The 18,249-nt window shown below is 40.8% G+C and overlaps 1 protein-coding gene across 1 annotated transcript; it reads right to left on the reverse strand.

The window, feature by feature from the left end:
- Nucleotides 1-1,288: 1,288 nt before the first annotated feature.
- Nucleotides 1,289-18,099, reverse strand: dnajc15 (DnaJ (Hsp40) homolog, subfamily C, member 15). The gene is made up of 6 exons (XM_076264185.1): nt 17,890-18,099; nt 16,082-16,133; nt 15,406-15,479; nt 11,775-11,851; nt 6,921-6,991; nt 1,289-1,848 (listed from the first exon to the last, which is right to left on the reverse strand). Exons 1-6 carry the CDS (start codon nt 17,971-17,973, stop codon nt 1,778-1,780), a joined length of 429 nt encoding a protein of 142 aa, XP_076120300.1. The 5' UTR covers nt 17,974-18,099; the 3' UTR covers nt 1,289-1,777.
- Between the last annotated feature and the right edge of the window lie 150 nt (nt 18,100-18,249).

The following is an 18,249-nucleotide window of genomic DNA, read 5'->3' on the forward strand; positions in this document are numbered from 1 at the left end:
ATTGGAGATAAAGCGTCTTTTATGAAATATGCGCTGTTTGAGCCTGTCACTCTTCTGACACTTACATTTCTGGGTCAAAGGACTTGTGTAAGATAAATATAATTTTTCTGTTCACAAAACCACGAATGCCTTTTTTTTTTGGGGGGGGGGGCTAAAAAACAATAATACCACATTTCTACTGCTGTCGGGCTCCATAATTCCTCCTCCTCTTGGTCGGTAACGTCTGTGTCGCTATCGCCCTCTTGCAAGCGTGACTCGGCCTTTCAGCCACTCCGCTCGGCCTGGCCTGTGGTGGAGATGCCTCAGATGCTCCTCAGCAAGGTGGTCAGTCACTCTTTCTAATGTTTTTGTCCTGGAGTGTGGTCTCCCCTGATTGTGTGGTGATTCTGGTCTCCCCTGATTGTCGTGGTCAGTCATCTTGTCTTAGGATGAGTCCACCTTTCTACTGACTCTCGGCAGATGAATTTTGTTCCGCCTAGCTCCACTCACATCCATCTGGGATCGCTTCCGTTGAGAGTGATTTCGGCATCAGATTTTATGGTAGAGCCTTTAGAACGCAGGGCGGGAGTTTCATAGATGTGACGTAGCGTAGAAGGGACTGTGAGACTGTTCTCAGCGTCACGGGTTGGCTTCGATGTGAGTGGTTGAAGTAGCACGTCAAAAGATGACGGACAAGTGGCTTATCCAATCATATGCAAGGATTTTTGATAAGGTCCAGCTTTCTGAAACACCACTCCAATGGATCGATCCCAGATGGATGAGTGGAGCTAGGCGGAACGAAATTCATCTGGCGAGTCAGGTTAGACTCATCCAGCGTTGTCTGGCGAAAATGCACCTGTTGCAATATCTTTTTCAACTTTTTCATTTTCCCCTTCAGCACCTGAGAAGTGTAGTTTCCGGGAAGTGACCTAGCGAGACTGCCACCTAGTGGTAAACCCACAAAATAAATGGCCTGGTTTTGACCTGACGTGCGTCACTGATTCGACCCAAAGCGGCAACCATCAAAAGTAGAGTTATGATAAAACATAGAATGTTCTATTCTATTCAGTCCCAACACATAAGGTGTGTTACAGTGTCTATTTTCGTAATTAAAAAAAGCTAAAAACGTAACATCGCGTTTTTGGCACTCAAAGTGTTAACACGTGTTCCTTTATTGGTGCTATGTTGTGTCCTTAAATTTGGCTAACCCAGAGCTATATGACCAAAGGATAACCAGCTGCGGAACTACTGAAGTATTCAGTAACCTGTTTATATCTCTGTTAATAATGATGAATATGCAAGTTAGCAATTAAAGACCATCTAAAACATTTTAATCATCTAATACAAATCAAATTCAACCTCATACAAATAAATAGGTGTGCATGCGTGTACACATCAATGACTGTATATAGCCAATGTTACAGATATGCCTGGACAGTAGAGTTCATATGATGTGCACAACACTTTTCTGCCATTTCAACATTACATCATCATTCAATAGCAACCTCTGAGGCAGCATGTAACGGGTTTAATGAGCCTGTGAACTCACCCTTTACGCTCAGGACAATACAACAAAGCAGACAGTTTGATACACAATGAAAACGTTTTTAACACATTGGCCCCTTCAACATCAACAGTAATGCGTTTCACCCCATCATCAATACAAGCTGTATTCACTCAGACTATAAGAGTCATTGGTGGAACTGAGAACTGGTGCAAAGAGTTGTTGGAAATAGGGATTAGAAATAAGAATAAGGTCCTCAAATTCAGTTCAACCTTAAGACAGCACAAAACCGAGTCAACCACGTAGGCCTGACTCAAGGAGGTCTTTTGCTTCATTGACTTTTGCTGCCAAATAGGGAGATCCACCTGTGTGAAGAAAAACAAATTTCCCATCAATGGTCAGCTTCCATCTCACAACCCAACCACTTCTCATGAAGACTTCACAAGGAATAAAGAAAAGACAAATACTTTGGATAGGCTAGATCTAAATGAGCCAGATTTATCTATCTACAGTATATAGCACATGTAACATTAGTAACCTACACCTTTAAGGATGCATCCATAGGGTAGCCAGTTGCTTGAGCCGCCAAGAACTGACATTGCTTTCAAGGGCGCCTAGTAGCCTAATAACTAGTCAGAGGTTATTATGGCCCATCCAGTTTCACTTCACATATTACATATTATGTTGGTGTGGCCTATTTAAAACATTCACTTTCTTCCCAGTGCTTCCTCTTCATTCTGTAGCGGTGGCCACTGCTTCAGAATTAGGGCAGACACACAATATTGTCTGGACGCATGGTAGGCTAAATGCCCTCCACTGGCTGCAGATAATTGCAGTTTAACAATAAACAGCATTGCTAATCCAAGGTACCCATCTAGTTTTATTCCATAAATATATTGTTTTTATAGGCGTTAGTGGCATACGCTATCAAGAGCTTCCATGTGCTACGCATGTTTGTCAACATCACCATAACTGCAGGTACAATTTTTGCACAACTTGGTGGAAAGGTGTAGCACAGGCTAAGGAAAATCCATTCACTTCTGGAGCTGATTGTATTCAAAGTATTTCCCATACCGTAGCCTATTAGCTCGCAACAACAGCGAAAATGAAACTTGGAGAGTGGATGTCTCATTAAATGTGCATTTAATCGTGATTAGATGCAGGAAAAAAGCAACGACTGGTAGCAACGAAGGTAAATGAGATCAAAGCAATTTTGCAAATGTGGGGACGACACAAAACTTGGCAAAAAAAATGTTTGAATGCACTTGCGGTGATAGCCTAGTAATGTGAATCACAGACTATAACAGAATATAGCAGTGACGTGATTTAATGCTTGGGGTAACGTGACATGAGAAACAGAAGATGGGCCTGTCTTTAGTTCCTGAATCCTGTCCCTCTCAAGCAGAGCCGGTCCAACGTTATTCTGGGCCGGAGAGCAACATTGCGCAGTAAAGTAGCCTACATTTGGCATTTCATTATTTGAACCACCCTCACAGCCCTCAGTCGGGACGAATGAAACAGACGAATGAAAACTTAAATACATATGATGCCATACAAACTTCCCACAACTTCAATATTTTACAACACATCATGAATGGTACTTCCAAAAAGGTTTTATTTTAGATAGATTGCTGTTGGGCTATACTGTACGTAGTGAATTCATTCACAACATGGAAGCTGTCATTGTGAAGCGTGTATCTCACGGTTATGGAAATATCAAATATAAACGGATTTTTCTGCCATTTTTATAGCTAACAGTAAGTGTTTCCATTTTTTATCATGTTTCTACCGTGCAAAATGTTATTTCACTATGTTTATACATAGGTTAGGCCACTGCACATCCAAACTAAAATATGACCGCAGCTCAGTCCTGCACATTCTCTCCGCAAAAATAAATCATGCTTGTCAATGTCTCAATCTCCTACTCCATCCCCTACTCTTGCAACTTTTGTGTATGTAAATGAGTATGTGCATATGTACATTTGCTTTTGCATATATGTGTACTTCTCTGTGTGTGTGTGCGTGGGGGGGGGGGGGTTAATGGTGTGTGTGTGTGTGTATGTGTCTGCTTCCCTGCATGTGTGTGTGTTTTATGTGTATGTGTGATCAATTATGAGTGTGTGTTTAGGGGTTATGGGGTGTGTGTGCACATGTGCCTGCATCATTTTGATTGTAGGCCCCTTATCTAATTACTAGGGGCTATTTATTCTTCTAGTTTGTTCTTTGCCAATAGATCTCCAACAATACATGATACAGAGCCCTCCCTTATGTGAAAGGGGGAATTGTATAATACTAATAATAAAGAAGACATTTGTGTCTTTGTGATCTGATTTTTTTGTAAACATCAAACATGTTGCGTATTAAATATTTGCATGAGTGTAATGGTATTTCAATAAATTGAGATTTGCTACTATATTACCTGCTTGTTTTAAAGCATTTTTATTTGGAAAAAGATAAGAACTGCCCTTTTTTCACTTGAGCCCCTGCCCCCAAAAAATGTCTGTGCACACCCCTGTGCCACATGCAGACGTTTTCGGACGACACTGCAATTGTGGGGTGTATCAGGGATGGACTGGAGGACGAGTACAGGAACCTGGTGGATGACGTGCAATGGTGCAGGCTCAACCTTCTGCAGTTGAATGCAACAAAGGCCAAGGAGATGGTGGTGGATTTCAGGAGATCTAAGCCCACCTATGCTGCCAGTCTCCATTGAAGGGGTCAATGTGGAGGTGGTCAGCACATATAAGTACCTGGGGATATACATGGACAATAAACTGGACTGGTCAGCCAACACAGATGCACTGTATCGGAAAGGGCAGAGTCGGTTTTACTTGCTGAGGACACTGCGGTCATTCAATGTCTGCATCAGTCTGTCAGTCATGGCCAGTGTCCTCTTTTATGCTGTGGTGTGCTGGGGAGGCAGCATTAAGAAAAGGGACGCTGGGCGACTGAACAGGCTGGTAAGGAAAGCTGGCTCTGTTGTTGGCATTGAGCTGGAGTCACTCACAACTGTGGAGAAACAGACCGTGAGCAGGATGCTGGCAATCATGGACAATGACCGCCAACCACCAAGCAAGTTCAGTGGCAGACGTCTGTCAACGTCATGCTCAACAAACAGGTCCTTAGTCCCCAGGGCCATCCAACTTTTCAATGCCACACAGGAGAGGGGAGAAATTGACTTTTCAGCATGAGCCTGTCTCTCTCTAGCCTGGAAAATCCAGACCCTGATAATCTAGAAAGATTAAGGGTCTGGCAAAGAACAATGTAATGGCCCAACTCGAGGGGCGGCAACAAGCATGCATTTAAAAATCTCACTGCACGCAATTGGATAACACTAGACCATGTTTACTCTGAATTATTTCTGACTTTGACGCAATCGGATGACACTACGACCAATGTGTACTGTCCTCCAACGTTGCAGTGCTGTCTTCATCAGTTTAGCTGGTTTCCCGGAATGTTGGGGTAAAGGTAACGTGCATCATTGCTTTTTGCCAGAGTGTCTCGCAGAGACAATTCCATTGTGCTCTCGCGAGAACTCTGGATTTCCAGGGTAGTCTCTCAGCCCCTACCATCATATCACTTTGTCTGCTGTCCACTATATACTATACTATAGGCTATATTAGCCCTTCCACACAATCTGAACAACCTTATAAAACGTATTCCCTGTTACATATTCTTCTTGAAGTATATTATTTTTCTTGTTTGTTAAGCAATTCTATTGGGTTTACATTCTTGTCTTTTAGTCATAGTTAATATTTAATAACAAAGTTATTGCACTCTTCAATCCCTTCACTTTTGCACTGCCTCCATTGCACACACTCTACCATAGCACCTTATCATGGTCAATGCATTACATGATCAGTCCATACCAGATCTTTGTAATCACTTCACATGTTCTTTAATTTTTTAATTTCTGTGAGTGATTTTTATGTGTGCGAGATATATATGTGTGTTTGTTGTGTTAAGGTTGTGTAAGCGCATCTATGCCCATCATATGTCCCTAGAACACGCTTAAACATGGATGCAGTGCTGTAATGTTAAGCCAATACAGAGTTTACTTTATTGAGGACTTGTTCATTATTCATTCAGTTTCATATTAGCAGCAAAAACTCCCAAACCATTTCAATGACACTTTTTACCAGTATCAAATTAGCTTTATTAAAGAGGAAATCCTTTCAGATTATAAATCCTATGCCTATTCATTGCAATCTCTTGGAGAGGTAAATGTCTATGGACCCATATTTCCACAAGCCAATGGTGTACAACCCAAACCTGCACCCTTCCAACAATTGGTCCTCTGTCTTATCAGAATCCCAACATCCATCTACCTCCCTACACACTGCACAGGAAATAACGATGAAGTTGAAGTAAAAAGAAGGGAGCTTTACCACTGCTGTAAATGGTACAAAAGAGGTGTGTGTGACATGATATGAAGATTACATTAACACTGCTGTAAATGGTACAAAAGAGGTGTGTGTGACATGATATGAAGATTACATTAACACTGCTGTAAATGGTACAAAAGAGGTTTGTGTGTGATATGAAGGCTACATTTGGCCTCTCCGTTAGCTCAGTGCTGGGAGGAGGTGAAGACATTTATTTGGTCCCCAACCACCAAGGCCCAACCCCCCACTCCACTGCAGGAAGCTTCCCTCTTCCCTCAAGCTCTTATCTTTGAAACAGTTTCTCATTTCAGTGAGCGAAATTCAGACGGTGATGTGGAGTAATGGCTACGGCTAGCACATGCTATAGACACCTCTCAGCTCAGTGAGCGGGGGAGGGGGAGACTATTAACCTTGACAAGATAAAACGGGACAACACTCTAGCCAGCCATAGCCTTCCAGCAGTTAAGGGGCAATATACAAGACCTGCTGATTAGGTCTACAGTTATTTGAACAAACCCCTCCCCCTTTTCAGCTTTCTTGCTTTGTCAATGCTATCATTTCTAAATGGCATCCCACTGGGACGCTTTTGAATGTGTCTTTTCAAGGACAGTTTAAGACAGAAGCTGGTTGAAAAACTTCAGTGGGGGGATTTCTATTCTCCAAAGTGTACAATGACACTGGGCTTTAAAAGCCCTTCTGTAAAAATACCATGCTATGTCTTCAGTGCATGGAGTAAGGGTAGAACGTAGCTGTAGAGAACTAAATATATTGCCATTAAGCTGCTTAATGTAGCTTATTTACACCACAACAGTGTAGAAATTGGCTTAAGTACTCTGACTTCACCACATATGGGACTTAACACACAGAGGAAGCATAACGTTTAAATATTTGCAGATTTAGGAATCATCGATACTCAAATGATCTGCTGTTTAATCTGGACTTTTCTTTCAAATTGCATCTACTTTCAACCTGTAATTTACAGAGAGAATGTCATTTGGGACATGTTGGTTGACTTATGGTGAACCATAATGTAATATGTGAGTAAAACACACCTTTGTCTGGGTGATTCAGGACCATGATCCTCCTGTGAGATTCTCGCAATTTTGCTTTTGTGGAAGTTGGACTGTGGAACAGAGTAGGCAAAATATGAGAGAGGAGCACGGTTCCATCTAGTGGTGAAAGCATGAAATTATTAGATTGATTATTTTTCACATTTTCCCAGCAAATCAAAACTACTGTTTAAGACAGAATAAGTGTGTGCTGGAGGTCAGGGTGTCCCAGGAATTGTCAACCAAAAATCTAAATTTAGTTATAAGTAAATCAGACTGCTGAGCTCGGCATACATGATTAAGTATTACTAGGGTGACCAGACGTCCTGAGCAATTCGGGATAGTCCCGAAATCTAAGCGTTTATCCCGAATCCCGAATCCAGCCCTAATTGTCCCGAAAATTATACTCAATCAGAATACTGAGTAGTTATTTTCTGATACACATTAAAAACTGTCCGTAGAGAGGTTGAGTCGACTGCATGCAGCCCCCGACGGCAGCTAAGTGTCTGGATGCAGCCCCAGCTACTTTTTTTCTTTTTTGACGTTCTATAATTAGGCGTGAATATGCACTGATTTTAGCTAATTTTTATTTATTCCTTGACATGGCTGATGTACCGGAACCCCAACACGTCGCTAAAAAGCAAAAGCGTCTATGCAGGTACCGGGAGGAGTGGGTGGGGAGGTACCCGTGGATAGACAAAGCCTTAAGCGACGAGATGAAAGCATTCTGCAAAGTGTGTAGAAGAGAGTTTGGTGTTTCTCATAGATGGGAGGCAGATGTTAGACTACATGCTAGCAGCAAACTACACTGTGCCTAGGGATGTAACGATTACCGGTATAATGATAAACCGTGATAAAAATGTTGACGATAACAATGACCGTTTTCTTTTGAAATATCATAATTATCACGGTTGATTATCACGGTGTTGAAACCGTGTGTTTAATCCTTCCCAGCTTCATCCGAGCCTGCTTTTGACATACAGTAGGCCTGGTGTCTAATTGATGGTTTTAACTGCGAATTGGATTACACCTGATTTTAAAAGGCGGAACATTTTCACCGCAAAACTTGCACTGTATCATTTGCACTCTGCGTCTTTTTATGTTTGCGTGCACATTAAATCAATTCCACTCACGTTATCAGAAGAACACAGTAGCCTAAAGTTTTATTTCGAACACTTACTTTGGTCTCACTCAGGGTAGGAATTTCACGGCGGCCACGTTTTTGCCCCTTGCGTTGGCCGTGATGTCCCTGAATGAATTTCTTTTACGCAGTGGAGAAAGTGACAGCGCAGGAAAGAAAGTGCGTCTAAATTCACCTATTCTTCTCAGTTGAACTACTCGCGAAGTAGCCTACTCATCACACAGACATCACAAGTATCACATGAAAGAGCTTTTTCTCAGCTTTTAAACGATGTTAGCCGCGAATTGCTGTGGTGAACGGTTCGCGAGAAACGTAAATAATATAATTAAATTTAATCATAAATTCTACTGAAGGTTTTCGTCCATCTCCCTACCCATTCCTCTCGGTGCAATACTTCACGAACCTTTCGTTTAACACATGACAAACCATATATCAGAATAAACAGCAGACCTTACCGAACATAAAGGTGTAAAGCAGTCCCCTGTACAGTTAGCCGTTCCAGAGTAATCCACTTTTGAATTTGCAGTACATTTCGACATGCATGGATGTCTCCAAATTTGGGCTTTAAGTTTTACAATGTGTTTAAATTGTTCCACATGATTTCATAACGGGCCAAATACAAAATAAATGTTAAATATAGCCTAGATATCTGTAAATATTAGATGTTCAGATGATTTGCAGTTCTATATAATATGTCATGTTTCATGTTTTTGTAATGTTTCATACAGTGATGCAGGTCTACTGCAGTGAATAGGCTATACAACTTTGATATTTTTTATAGCCTATGTGGCCTTTGTGCCCTCCACCAAATATGCCCAACTGAAGGCCAAGTGGCCTTGCCCCCAGAATGGTGAAATTCCAAGCCTGGTCTCACTCATTGGATCCAAATAACAGTAATAGCAACCTCCAAGTCATGGTAGGGTAAGTTAAGCGATAAGCACATAGCCAATTAAACATGAAAAACTGAACGGGACACTTTTTGAAACTATTTCAGCGTGTGTAGGCCTATCAGTGCTTGTGCAGTGCATATTGAACACACTTTTAAAAATACCGTGATAATACCGAAAACCGTGATAATTTTGGTCACTATAACCGTGAGGTTAAATTTTCATACCGTTACATCCCTAACTGTGCCAACACCGCGAGAGTAAAGACCAACACGTTAGGCTATTATCCTTATTCTGAAAGGTCTGATTTGCACTGTTACGCAGTCATTGTTTTTTTTTTTCCCACAATGACATTTTGAGTTCATGATTTCTCTGTTGTATTTTGAGGCAGACTTGATGTTTGAATAAAAATGTGTTTTGGTACAGGTTTGAAAATTCATTATCTTTTATAATAGTCTATGACACATCATACAAATGCACTTGATCCTCAGTAACGGGGTATATGGTAAACTTTGTAATAATGTTGAATGATCACTTCTAAAGTGTTTACTGTAAACTGCCCCTTAAAAAGTTGTAAGTGGGTCATTCCATGTGAAAACAGCCAATATCGGGGTATCATGTACATCAGTGTTTCCCAAAGTCTGGGTCGCGACCCATTGGTGGGTCGCAGGAGATTTTATTTGGGTCGCCAGCACAATTTATGTTGTGTTATAGGCCTAACTGATACCATTTGTCATTTGATACCAGGAAAGCTAACAGTTTTCTATTAGGATGTAGATTGTTAACTACCACAGTCACGGTTTTGTCATAAAAGCTCATGAAACTGGCGTATTAACGAACGCATCGCAGAGGGGGTGCCAGCATGGATATCTACCTCTCAAAATGAAACCGTTCTGTGGGGCGCCTGAATCCGCCTATTTGCACGAACATTAATAGATACCAGCTCCTCAACTTTACCAATTAAAATCTAGTGACCGTGCTGTCAACTAAAGCAGACATCCATAGACCGGACATAAGGCCATGTTATTTGCATACAGTTTTGATTGCAGATGCAATCTTTAAAGTTAATAGCAACCTCCTCACATTCTTATTTCTGATTTAAAATGCACAACAGTGCATTATAGTCTACAATTTAAATGGGCATTTCAAACACTATTCCTCTCGTTTTCTACCTCGCTAACTCCAAAGTAAAGGCGCATTCTTCCGGCTATTGCGCAAACGCCTCTTGTTCAGATATAACGACTATACAATATAATATAATACAACAATACAATATGACTTAAGTTATTTGCTGTTTACATTGGAATTGACGTCCACAGTGTTATGGACCCATTTGTCTGCAACGCAACGTAGCCTACAACATTTTTTTTTAGAAATACAGGAACAGCTTACTATGCTGACGAATGACGACTGCGCAACATGCAAGAATTTCCCATACTCTCGGATGCCCATTAAAACGTATCTTTTCAGTAGTCATTTCCAACTTTTCACGCTGATGGTGCTCAAAATGCAACACAACCGTGTTCAAAGCAGGGATCCTATAGCAATGTATGGTTGGGGAGTCATAGAAAAGTTGGAGAACCTGTGGCCTAAAACAATATTGGTGGTTGCAGGGTAGATTTGAAGTGAAATGGGACGCCATGGTCTGTCATTTTTAAAAAGTGGGTCGCCAGAAAAAAAGTTTGGGAAACACTGATGTACATGGTACCTCTCAGATTTTGCTGAAAAGCGGTGAAAATATGCCTTATGTTACCAAACAAGGGAATCTGAAGTTTCAGGTCAATATCTCAAACGGTTTGCCCGTGGTGTCCATTTGAATTTCTGGTGCCACGGCCCTAATTGACACATTGGAATTTCACATTTCATCCTTTGCCATTTTTGGAAGCCCATAACGTCTGTTCTAATAGTGGTAGAAGGCTGGAAACTGGTGTGGTAGTTCATTGTAGCCTGTAATCTGGATTCCTTACTGTTTGGGTGAGAGGTGGGTCACCAAAGTCCTAAAAAATGTTGACGGCATGTGTGATTTTTCACTTTTTGGGTGGCCGTAGCACCACAATTAATGATTCATATTTAGTTTTACCTAGTTCCAGTTGCTAGTTTCAACAGCTAAAGCAGCCAGGCAGCTACAGCACTACACTTTGGGGGCATGAACATAGGGGACACGGACATGTCCCCAGAGTGTAGCACTGTAGCTACCTGCATCCCCCCCTCACCACACACACAGCCATAAACTTAATTGGCTTAGAAATTAACCAGCGAAATATCACAAATTTGGCTCTGTGGTCAAAATCATGTCTTAACGTATTTCATTCTCACAAGTATCATAGATACATTGCAAATGCCTTCTAACCCTCTACTGTATAGAGTTGCCATATGGCAGCAATTAATTCATCTTAGTTTTTCTAATAGGCAGTGGGAAAAACCTGTTTTAATATTTATATGTGAAGTTGCGAAGGCACTCATGGTGTTTCTACCTCTTCTTATTATTATAAGATATATATCATATAGAATCCTACACGTCTTTCTTCCACCATGGGAGTCTATGGCAGCCCATAGAACCGTCTAGTAAAAAGTTGTGAAATTTGAGACACTGATTTGAGAAAGTCCCATGATTGATTTCACCAAGATTCATATCTGCACCTAGAGCGCTCTAGCGCCACCAACAGGTCAAAGTTGGACATGTGTTTATGCATGTAACTTCTTACTCGTATGCCTGATTTTCAAAAGGTATACTGTTGAAACCCTTAGATCAAGCAGAGTTCAATGTACACCATAAAGTCATATTGGATAATCCGACATATTGGATTTTATCAATAGTGATTTTTTTACCTAATACCAAGGATGAGGCTGGCTTCACGCTTGGTCATCTTCTGCTCAAACCCTCCTTTGTAGTATGTAGAGAATGACTGATGAGGAAAACAGAAGAATAAGAGGAGCGTTCACATGTATGTCAGCTACTCACACTACCCCACCACATCTCAGAGTTTCCGCTAGAAAAAAATGGTGCCGGTCAAAGTGACCGGCAGAGGTTTCGTTTTCCGGACATTTTGATGATATGCCGGTCAAATATCCTATTATCCCTTCTTAATTAGTCAAACTGAGGAAAACTGGAGACAGGCTATGTAGCTTAAAGAACTACATAATCTGTATAGAATGCAACATGTTCATTAGCCTAACTTAAACATGCCTAACAAGATCTAGCCAGTATCTTTTCACGGACAGCAAGAGTCCGCTTCGTTCGTTGTTTTAAAAAGGCTACGTTGTTTGTTGCTGCTACCCACGTTATCTCAGTGGTGACTGTTTAACTTACACAGATGCGCACACACAAGAATGAGCGCTCACACCACTACCCCCTAATGCTATGCCTCTTTATTTGATAACAATAAATTAAGAAATGTTTCCTATTCTGGGAAATGTTTAGTTTCTTTTTCTTTCGGCCGCGGTTCAATGATACCGTTTAATTGTGCCAGAAATTATCCGCAGACCAGTAATCGCCTCGTCGAGGAGGCCCTAACCCTGCAGATCATAGACAGAGAACGCATAAACCTACTGTATGCTTTGGGTAAAGAACACTTTGCATGTCCAATGTACACGGAGAATGACAGTGTCTTGGAGCGGCCGCACCCCCCGCAACTCCACTTCCAATGTCACTGATTCCGACAGATATACGCCCGACACTTCTACTTTTTATCTGGTGGTGATGGAGTTGACCGGACATCTGAGGCTTCAGACGTTACCAATTTATCATCATCCATCGCGTCTGGCCTCTGAAAAAACGTTTAAGGCTAGTCTGCCTGCCTGGGCCTGGCCATGTTTGAACCGCCTCTCATTTGTTCGTTGTTTAACATGGACGTTTTAAGCGTGCGCTTCCTATTTGAAATGCAGCATAGGTTAGCCTATGCGTGTTGTTTAATAACTTTCAAACGGTAGAGCCTGTTCATTTAAAAACATAGCCAAAGGACGTATAATATAGGCTTAGGCCTACATATTAAGGCTTATTCTCAAATTCAGATTGCGTTAGGGGACGGGATTATTAGCCAATTTCAATCGGACAATTTGACCGGAGAGATTTAATTTTGTCGGACATTTCATTTTTTTTCCGGCCAATGTCCGGTAATTAGGCCTACCGGACAACGGAAACCCTGCCACATCTAAATAACAATGGAACATTTTCAGCAGGATGTTCCGTGGCATGATGCAGGTAATCAGAGTAAAACACCAGAGCATATTGTACAAACTTGATTTAAAAAAAAAATCCTTTCAGATACATTTCAGATACATTTGGTTTATCTGAACCTAATCTTTGATTGATGACAGTAGTACAAATATTTGTCAGATATGTCATTACACAATTAATTAGATTAATTTCACCTTATAATAAACGTATAACTTAAATAATTGCATGGCAAATACATGGATAAGGTGACAGAGGAACAGAAAAGCCAAATGCTGTGTATCTCCAAGTTCAAACAGAAGTGATACTAAGAGGCAGCACTGCCTAGTGGAGAGCTGCACATACTGTATCCAGTGCTAAAAGGCTGTTACATGTCCCACTGTTACCTGTTGATGGGGTCATAAGTGTTATGACTAGGGATGCAAAGTGTGGTGAAAAAGTAGAGTAAAACAACCCCCGCATACATTTTCTTAACTGCTATTAGAGCTATAGGCTATATCTAGCGCTCCTTTGCTACATGATCAAATATTATCAGATGAGTAACAGGAGCAGCGGATATTTGACTAGCAGTCTCCTCGGCCCATATGAGAAACACTGCTCTGGTTCCTCTGGTAGCCTGAAAAAAGCGAGGCATGGAAAAGCGTGCCGTTTGCATGTGAATGAAAGAGTGAATGAACGCGTTTGTGTTTATGGTATACCCAAGACTTAGAGAATCACCTCTAGGACCAAAACAGTTTATCACTCAGGTTCAGTCTATGTTTTGTCCCAACATAATCAAATTATTAGTTGTTAAAATTAAATTTATTTGATGGTGAATTTTGATAAAAACAAATACGACTTGCATACCACTTCAGTCTTTTTGCACCTAAACTTATATATGAGTTTGGAACCACCATTTTTGTGCTTGTCCCTTGCGGTTTTCTGGTCGTTGTTAGGGGTTTGTGTCTGATAAGCCACATATAAATTTAGAAGTTCAGGTATAGTTACTTCTGATACAGAATAGGGCTGGGCGATATGGTTGAAAACTGTATCACGATATAAGTATTTCATATCGGTCGATTTCGATAATTATTGATTCTTTTTAATCTATTTCAGATAAGGACCAGAAGTGGAAAAAAGTTCAATTTAAACACTTTTAATTTAAACTTAACCTTCCTCTGATTTTAATCACCTCAGTTATCAATCAAAGCAAACAGGGAAAAGAAATAGCAACACAATCACGAAAAACACTCAAATAAATAAATGTGCACATAAGTCTGAATGAAAAGCAGCACTGGTTGAAGCCTGGAAATATTGTAAACAAAGTAGCTTAATTTACTAGTTTATCATAGTCTACTGGTTAGACTGTTCAGTTTCCCCACGTGTGTTTAAGTTTCAAATTAATACTTTTTCTCCTTGGGACAGGCCCGTTTGAGTCTTGGAAAATACTTTTCCATTTGCATCGGTCAATTTGAAAGCAACAGTTTTGAACAAATTCGTGCAGCGTGCTAATGATGCTAACCGGATTTAATAGCAATTTAGCTAGTCGTCTTGCACGATTGTGGATGTTTGGATTACATGTGCATGAGGAGGGATGCGCCTGTTGAGAGGGAGGGAGAGAGAGAGAGAGAGCACGGGCCAAGGACTCAATGAGAGTCTGTGTTGAGGTAGGCCTACTTCTATCGCCTACACTGGTAGAGTTGCACATAGCTACAATGCAAGATATATTTAGCCTATTTATTTATGGACAAGGCGGGAGGTGTGTGTTTTAATTATCGAATGTTCTATCGAACATATTTTTTATTGATATCGATTACATTTATTTACATCTATTGCGATACATATCGCTATCGTTTTATCGCCCAGCCCTAGACCAGAAAACAACAATTTGTCGGCCCCAGCAGTGGTGCGACTGGCTGGGGCACTTGCACCGTACGCCGGTGACACGGGTTCGATTCCCGCCCCGTGGTCCTTTCCGGATCCCACCCCGACTCTCTCTCCCACTCGCTTCCTGTCGATCTCCACTGTCCTGTCTAATTAAAGGCATAAAAAGCCCAAAAAAATATACTTTAAAAAAAAAATGTGTCGACTTTCTCTGCTGGACCAGGTTCTGGATGTGATTAGAGGACCTGGTGTATTCACGATGGAATTCCCATAGTAACCATCCTGGATTCACAAGTAACCATGCTGTGCTGTAAACAAGCACTGACAGATTGATAAACTAACTGACAGACAAGATGGCAGACAAAATAAGTCAAATAATGGCAGACAAGATACAGTAAGTCAAGGCTGATATTTTGTACTTACAGAAGTGGGAATTTTTTTGGCCGTTTCCGAGATGACTTGTCCTAGAGGCTTCCACAACTGGAATGCATAACGACCTAAAAATTTAACACAAGACAGTAATAACATTAACTCAGGGCATGTTTGGTTGCATTAATGTGTCTCACAACAAACAATAGAATGTACTAGCATTAGGAAAGGCTAATGTTAAACCAACATGGGAGGTTTTGGTCTAAAATGGCTGGTGGGAATGACACATGTTTATCTGTCCTTCATGAAGAATAGGAGAGAGGCCGCACTATGCATACATACTCTTTTATTTGCACATACGCGTTTCGGCGTGTGCCTTCTTCAGTGAGCACACTGAAGAAGTTACACGCCGAAACGCGTATGTGCAAATAAAAGAGTATGTATGCATAGTGCGGCCTCTCTCCTATTTTTCTTGTATGTATAACTATCCAGGCCAGCACTCTTAAAGTTTAGAAATAGACAAATTGAGTGAAGCCTGCTCCTATCCTCACTATCTGTCCTTCATACCATCAACATGAATTTGAAGATGACACTAAAATTAGTTGCCTGATAAAAGCATACCTCAAAAAGTGGCAAAATGTTGATCTGATTAAGAATTAAGTCAGAATTATCACAGCCCTCAATGACACAGATCTCAGCCCATCAATTAAATTACTCTAATGCACATTACCTGCAAAGCTCACGGCTGCAACACCCAACCCGACAGCTATAAGAGTTCTACCCTGAAAGTGAAAAGAAATAAATGTCTTATTGCATGCACCCATTGTTTGGCACAATGACAGTAAGACAGCCCAACATTAAAATATTACAGGTTTATTTTTTCCAGCAAGTGGGTCATTCCATGTCAATTCAACCAGGGCCCACGCATTTAGGTCTCAAAAAATTCTGAAAAAATGACCGGGTGTACCTATGTTACCCAGGAGACACACTGTAAAATGACTTTGACGTAAGATCAGATGTTCTAGGGCAAAGACACACATACTGTAGCTTAAAAGCGTACCATCTGTGTAGTGAAATGTCATTTTGGTCTACTTCTGGGGGGAAATTATTCCAACCTCTCTAACATCAGGTCTTTTTATACAGAAATTGTGCAATATTCACAAGGGAAAAAAGTTGTCACTACTTTGATCAATAACTAGATGTAACGTGTGACTAGCTGTCTTTCCCATTGGAATCAATAGCCATGTTTGCATGTCACATTTTTATTTCAATCCGATTGAAATGAATCTGATTAAAGACTTCAACCGACCTGTTTACATGAACACTAAATAATCTAATTGGCATTTAGTCTGTGTTTACATGAAACAAGCATTTAATCATTTAGAAGCTCCTTTAATCTTTTTGTTTCATTTGTAGGTGGATTTTTAATATATGTTTTAGGTGTCCTCTACGAAGGAAGTGTTTTATGTTGCTTTTTGTGGAAGTTCTTAGTTCAATAAATCTTTTGTGTTATACGCCACCGCCTCTCCCACAGCTGTTGAAAAGTTATAAAGCTATACAGTTATTGCATAGGGTGAAGTTAAAGTGAATTCGCTAGATTATAGAATAAAATTAATTTCCCCAAAGAAAGTTGGACATTGCTTTTGCATTTTGAAATCACCATCACTCTATTGGAATTAATGGCGAACAATTCAGCCTGTGGCATATTTATTTTTCAGACAACATGCATCTTTTAATTTACACGATCGGCTAATTTTTGCGAGCACACCCCTTATTATGTGCAACTGTGTTGCCCCTAGCAATGATCTGCTGCTTGAATTCATCATAGGAGTTCATTAAGCATGAAATAAACCGCTCTAGATTGATCCATTTTGTAAAGGTGAGTAAAATTATGCAAACGCCGCTTTCACGCGCATTGAAACTAAAGAGGAAAACCTGGCTTGACAAATTCGTTAACTTCCTAGGCCTATACCATTTAACTCTGATTGCGAGTTTCGTATTGTCGATCCAGGTTATCCAAAGAAAGCCTGGGTATGCGCGCTTCGTAGTAGCCAGCCTACCATGTCATTAGGAATTATTCAATCTGAATCTGTCACTGCGGAACACAGGCAGTTCTAGGCTATCCCAGGCAAATTGGCAATAGGGCACCTTCATTTGACCTCTGCCATCTTTATAGCACACACCACGCTTTTGTGTCATGCTTGGATCATTTCCAAGCAGAGAAACAGCAAATGTATTAATTTGCATTATCGGTACGTAGGTAGAGTTGGCCGGGAGTTAAAACCGTGAGACTGCGACCATGTGGTTTGGTGGGAACGGCACGGGGACAGCAGACTGGAAACGTACAATTTCTAGTTTGGTTGTTTGCTGCAACCCCCTCTCTCTCTCTCACCTCTACGAGGTTGGTTAACTGCCACATTTAAGACAAAACACGCTATCCAGAGTGTCGACGCTAGCTGTATGACACCGGCTGTCTGTATTGACCATAATCAGAATTGCGAACTCACACTACTAACGGTAGCCAAACTTCATACTCACCAGTTGTTTGTCGATGTCAGTTTCGGTGCGCATAGATGCAAATTCTGCAGATTTTAGCATGTCAGACTCCATTACAGCCACCATAGAGTGGCTACAACCACAGACTGTAACAAATTCGCTACAACACGTATATCACTTTCGTATCGTTTCAACTTCAGTTGGTGTCCGACTGGAACAGCAGCAGCGTGAAACTAGCTACAGTAACACAAATTCCAATATGGCTGCCATTCGCTAATCCTTCAAAATAAAAGTCACACCTTACAAACCTTAGGCCTACATCAGGTTTTCAATTCGAGGAAAATTATTCATTTAAAACGTCGATGTTTTACAAAATGTGATATCTAAATAAGACATTCATAT

The sequence above is a fragment of the Alosa pseudoharengus genome, unplaced genomic scaffold, assembly GCF_046254945.1.
Source record: "Alosa pseudoharengus isolate Yale_2024_CS ecotype anadromous, Long Island Sound unplaced genomic scaffold, YU_APseudo_1.1 YU_APseudo_1.1_scf_3, whole genome shotgun sequence".
Taxonomy (NCBI): Eukaryota; Metazoa; Chordata; class Actinopteri; order Clupeiformes; family Clupeidae; genus Alosa; species Alosa pseudoharengus.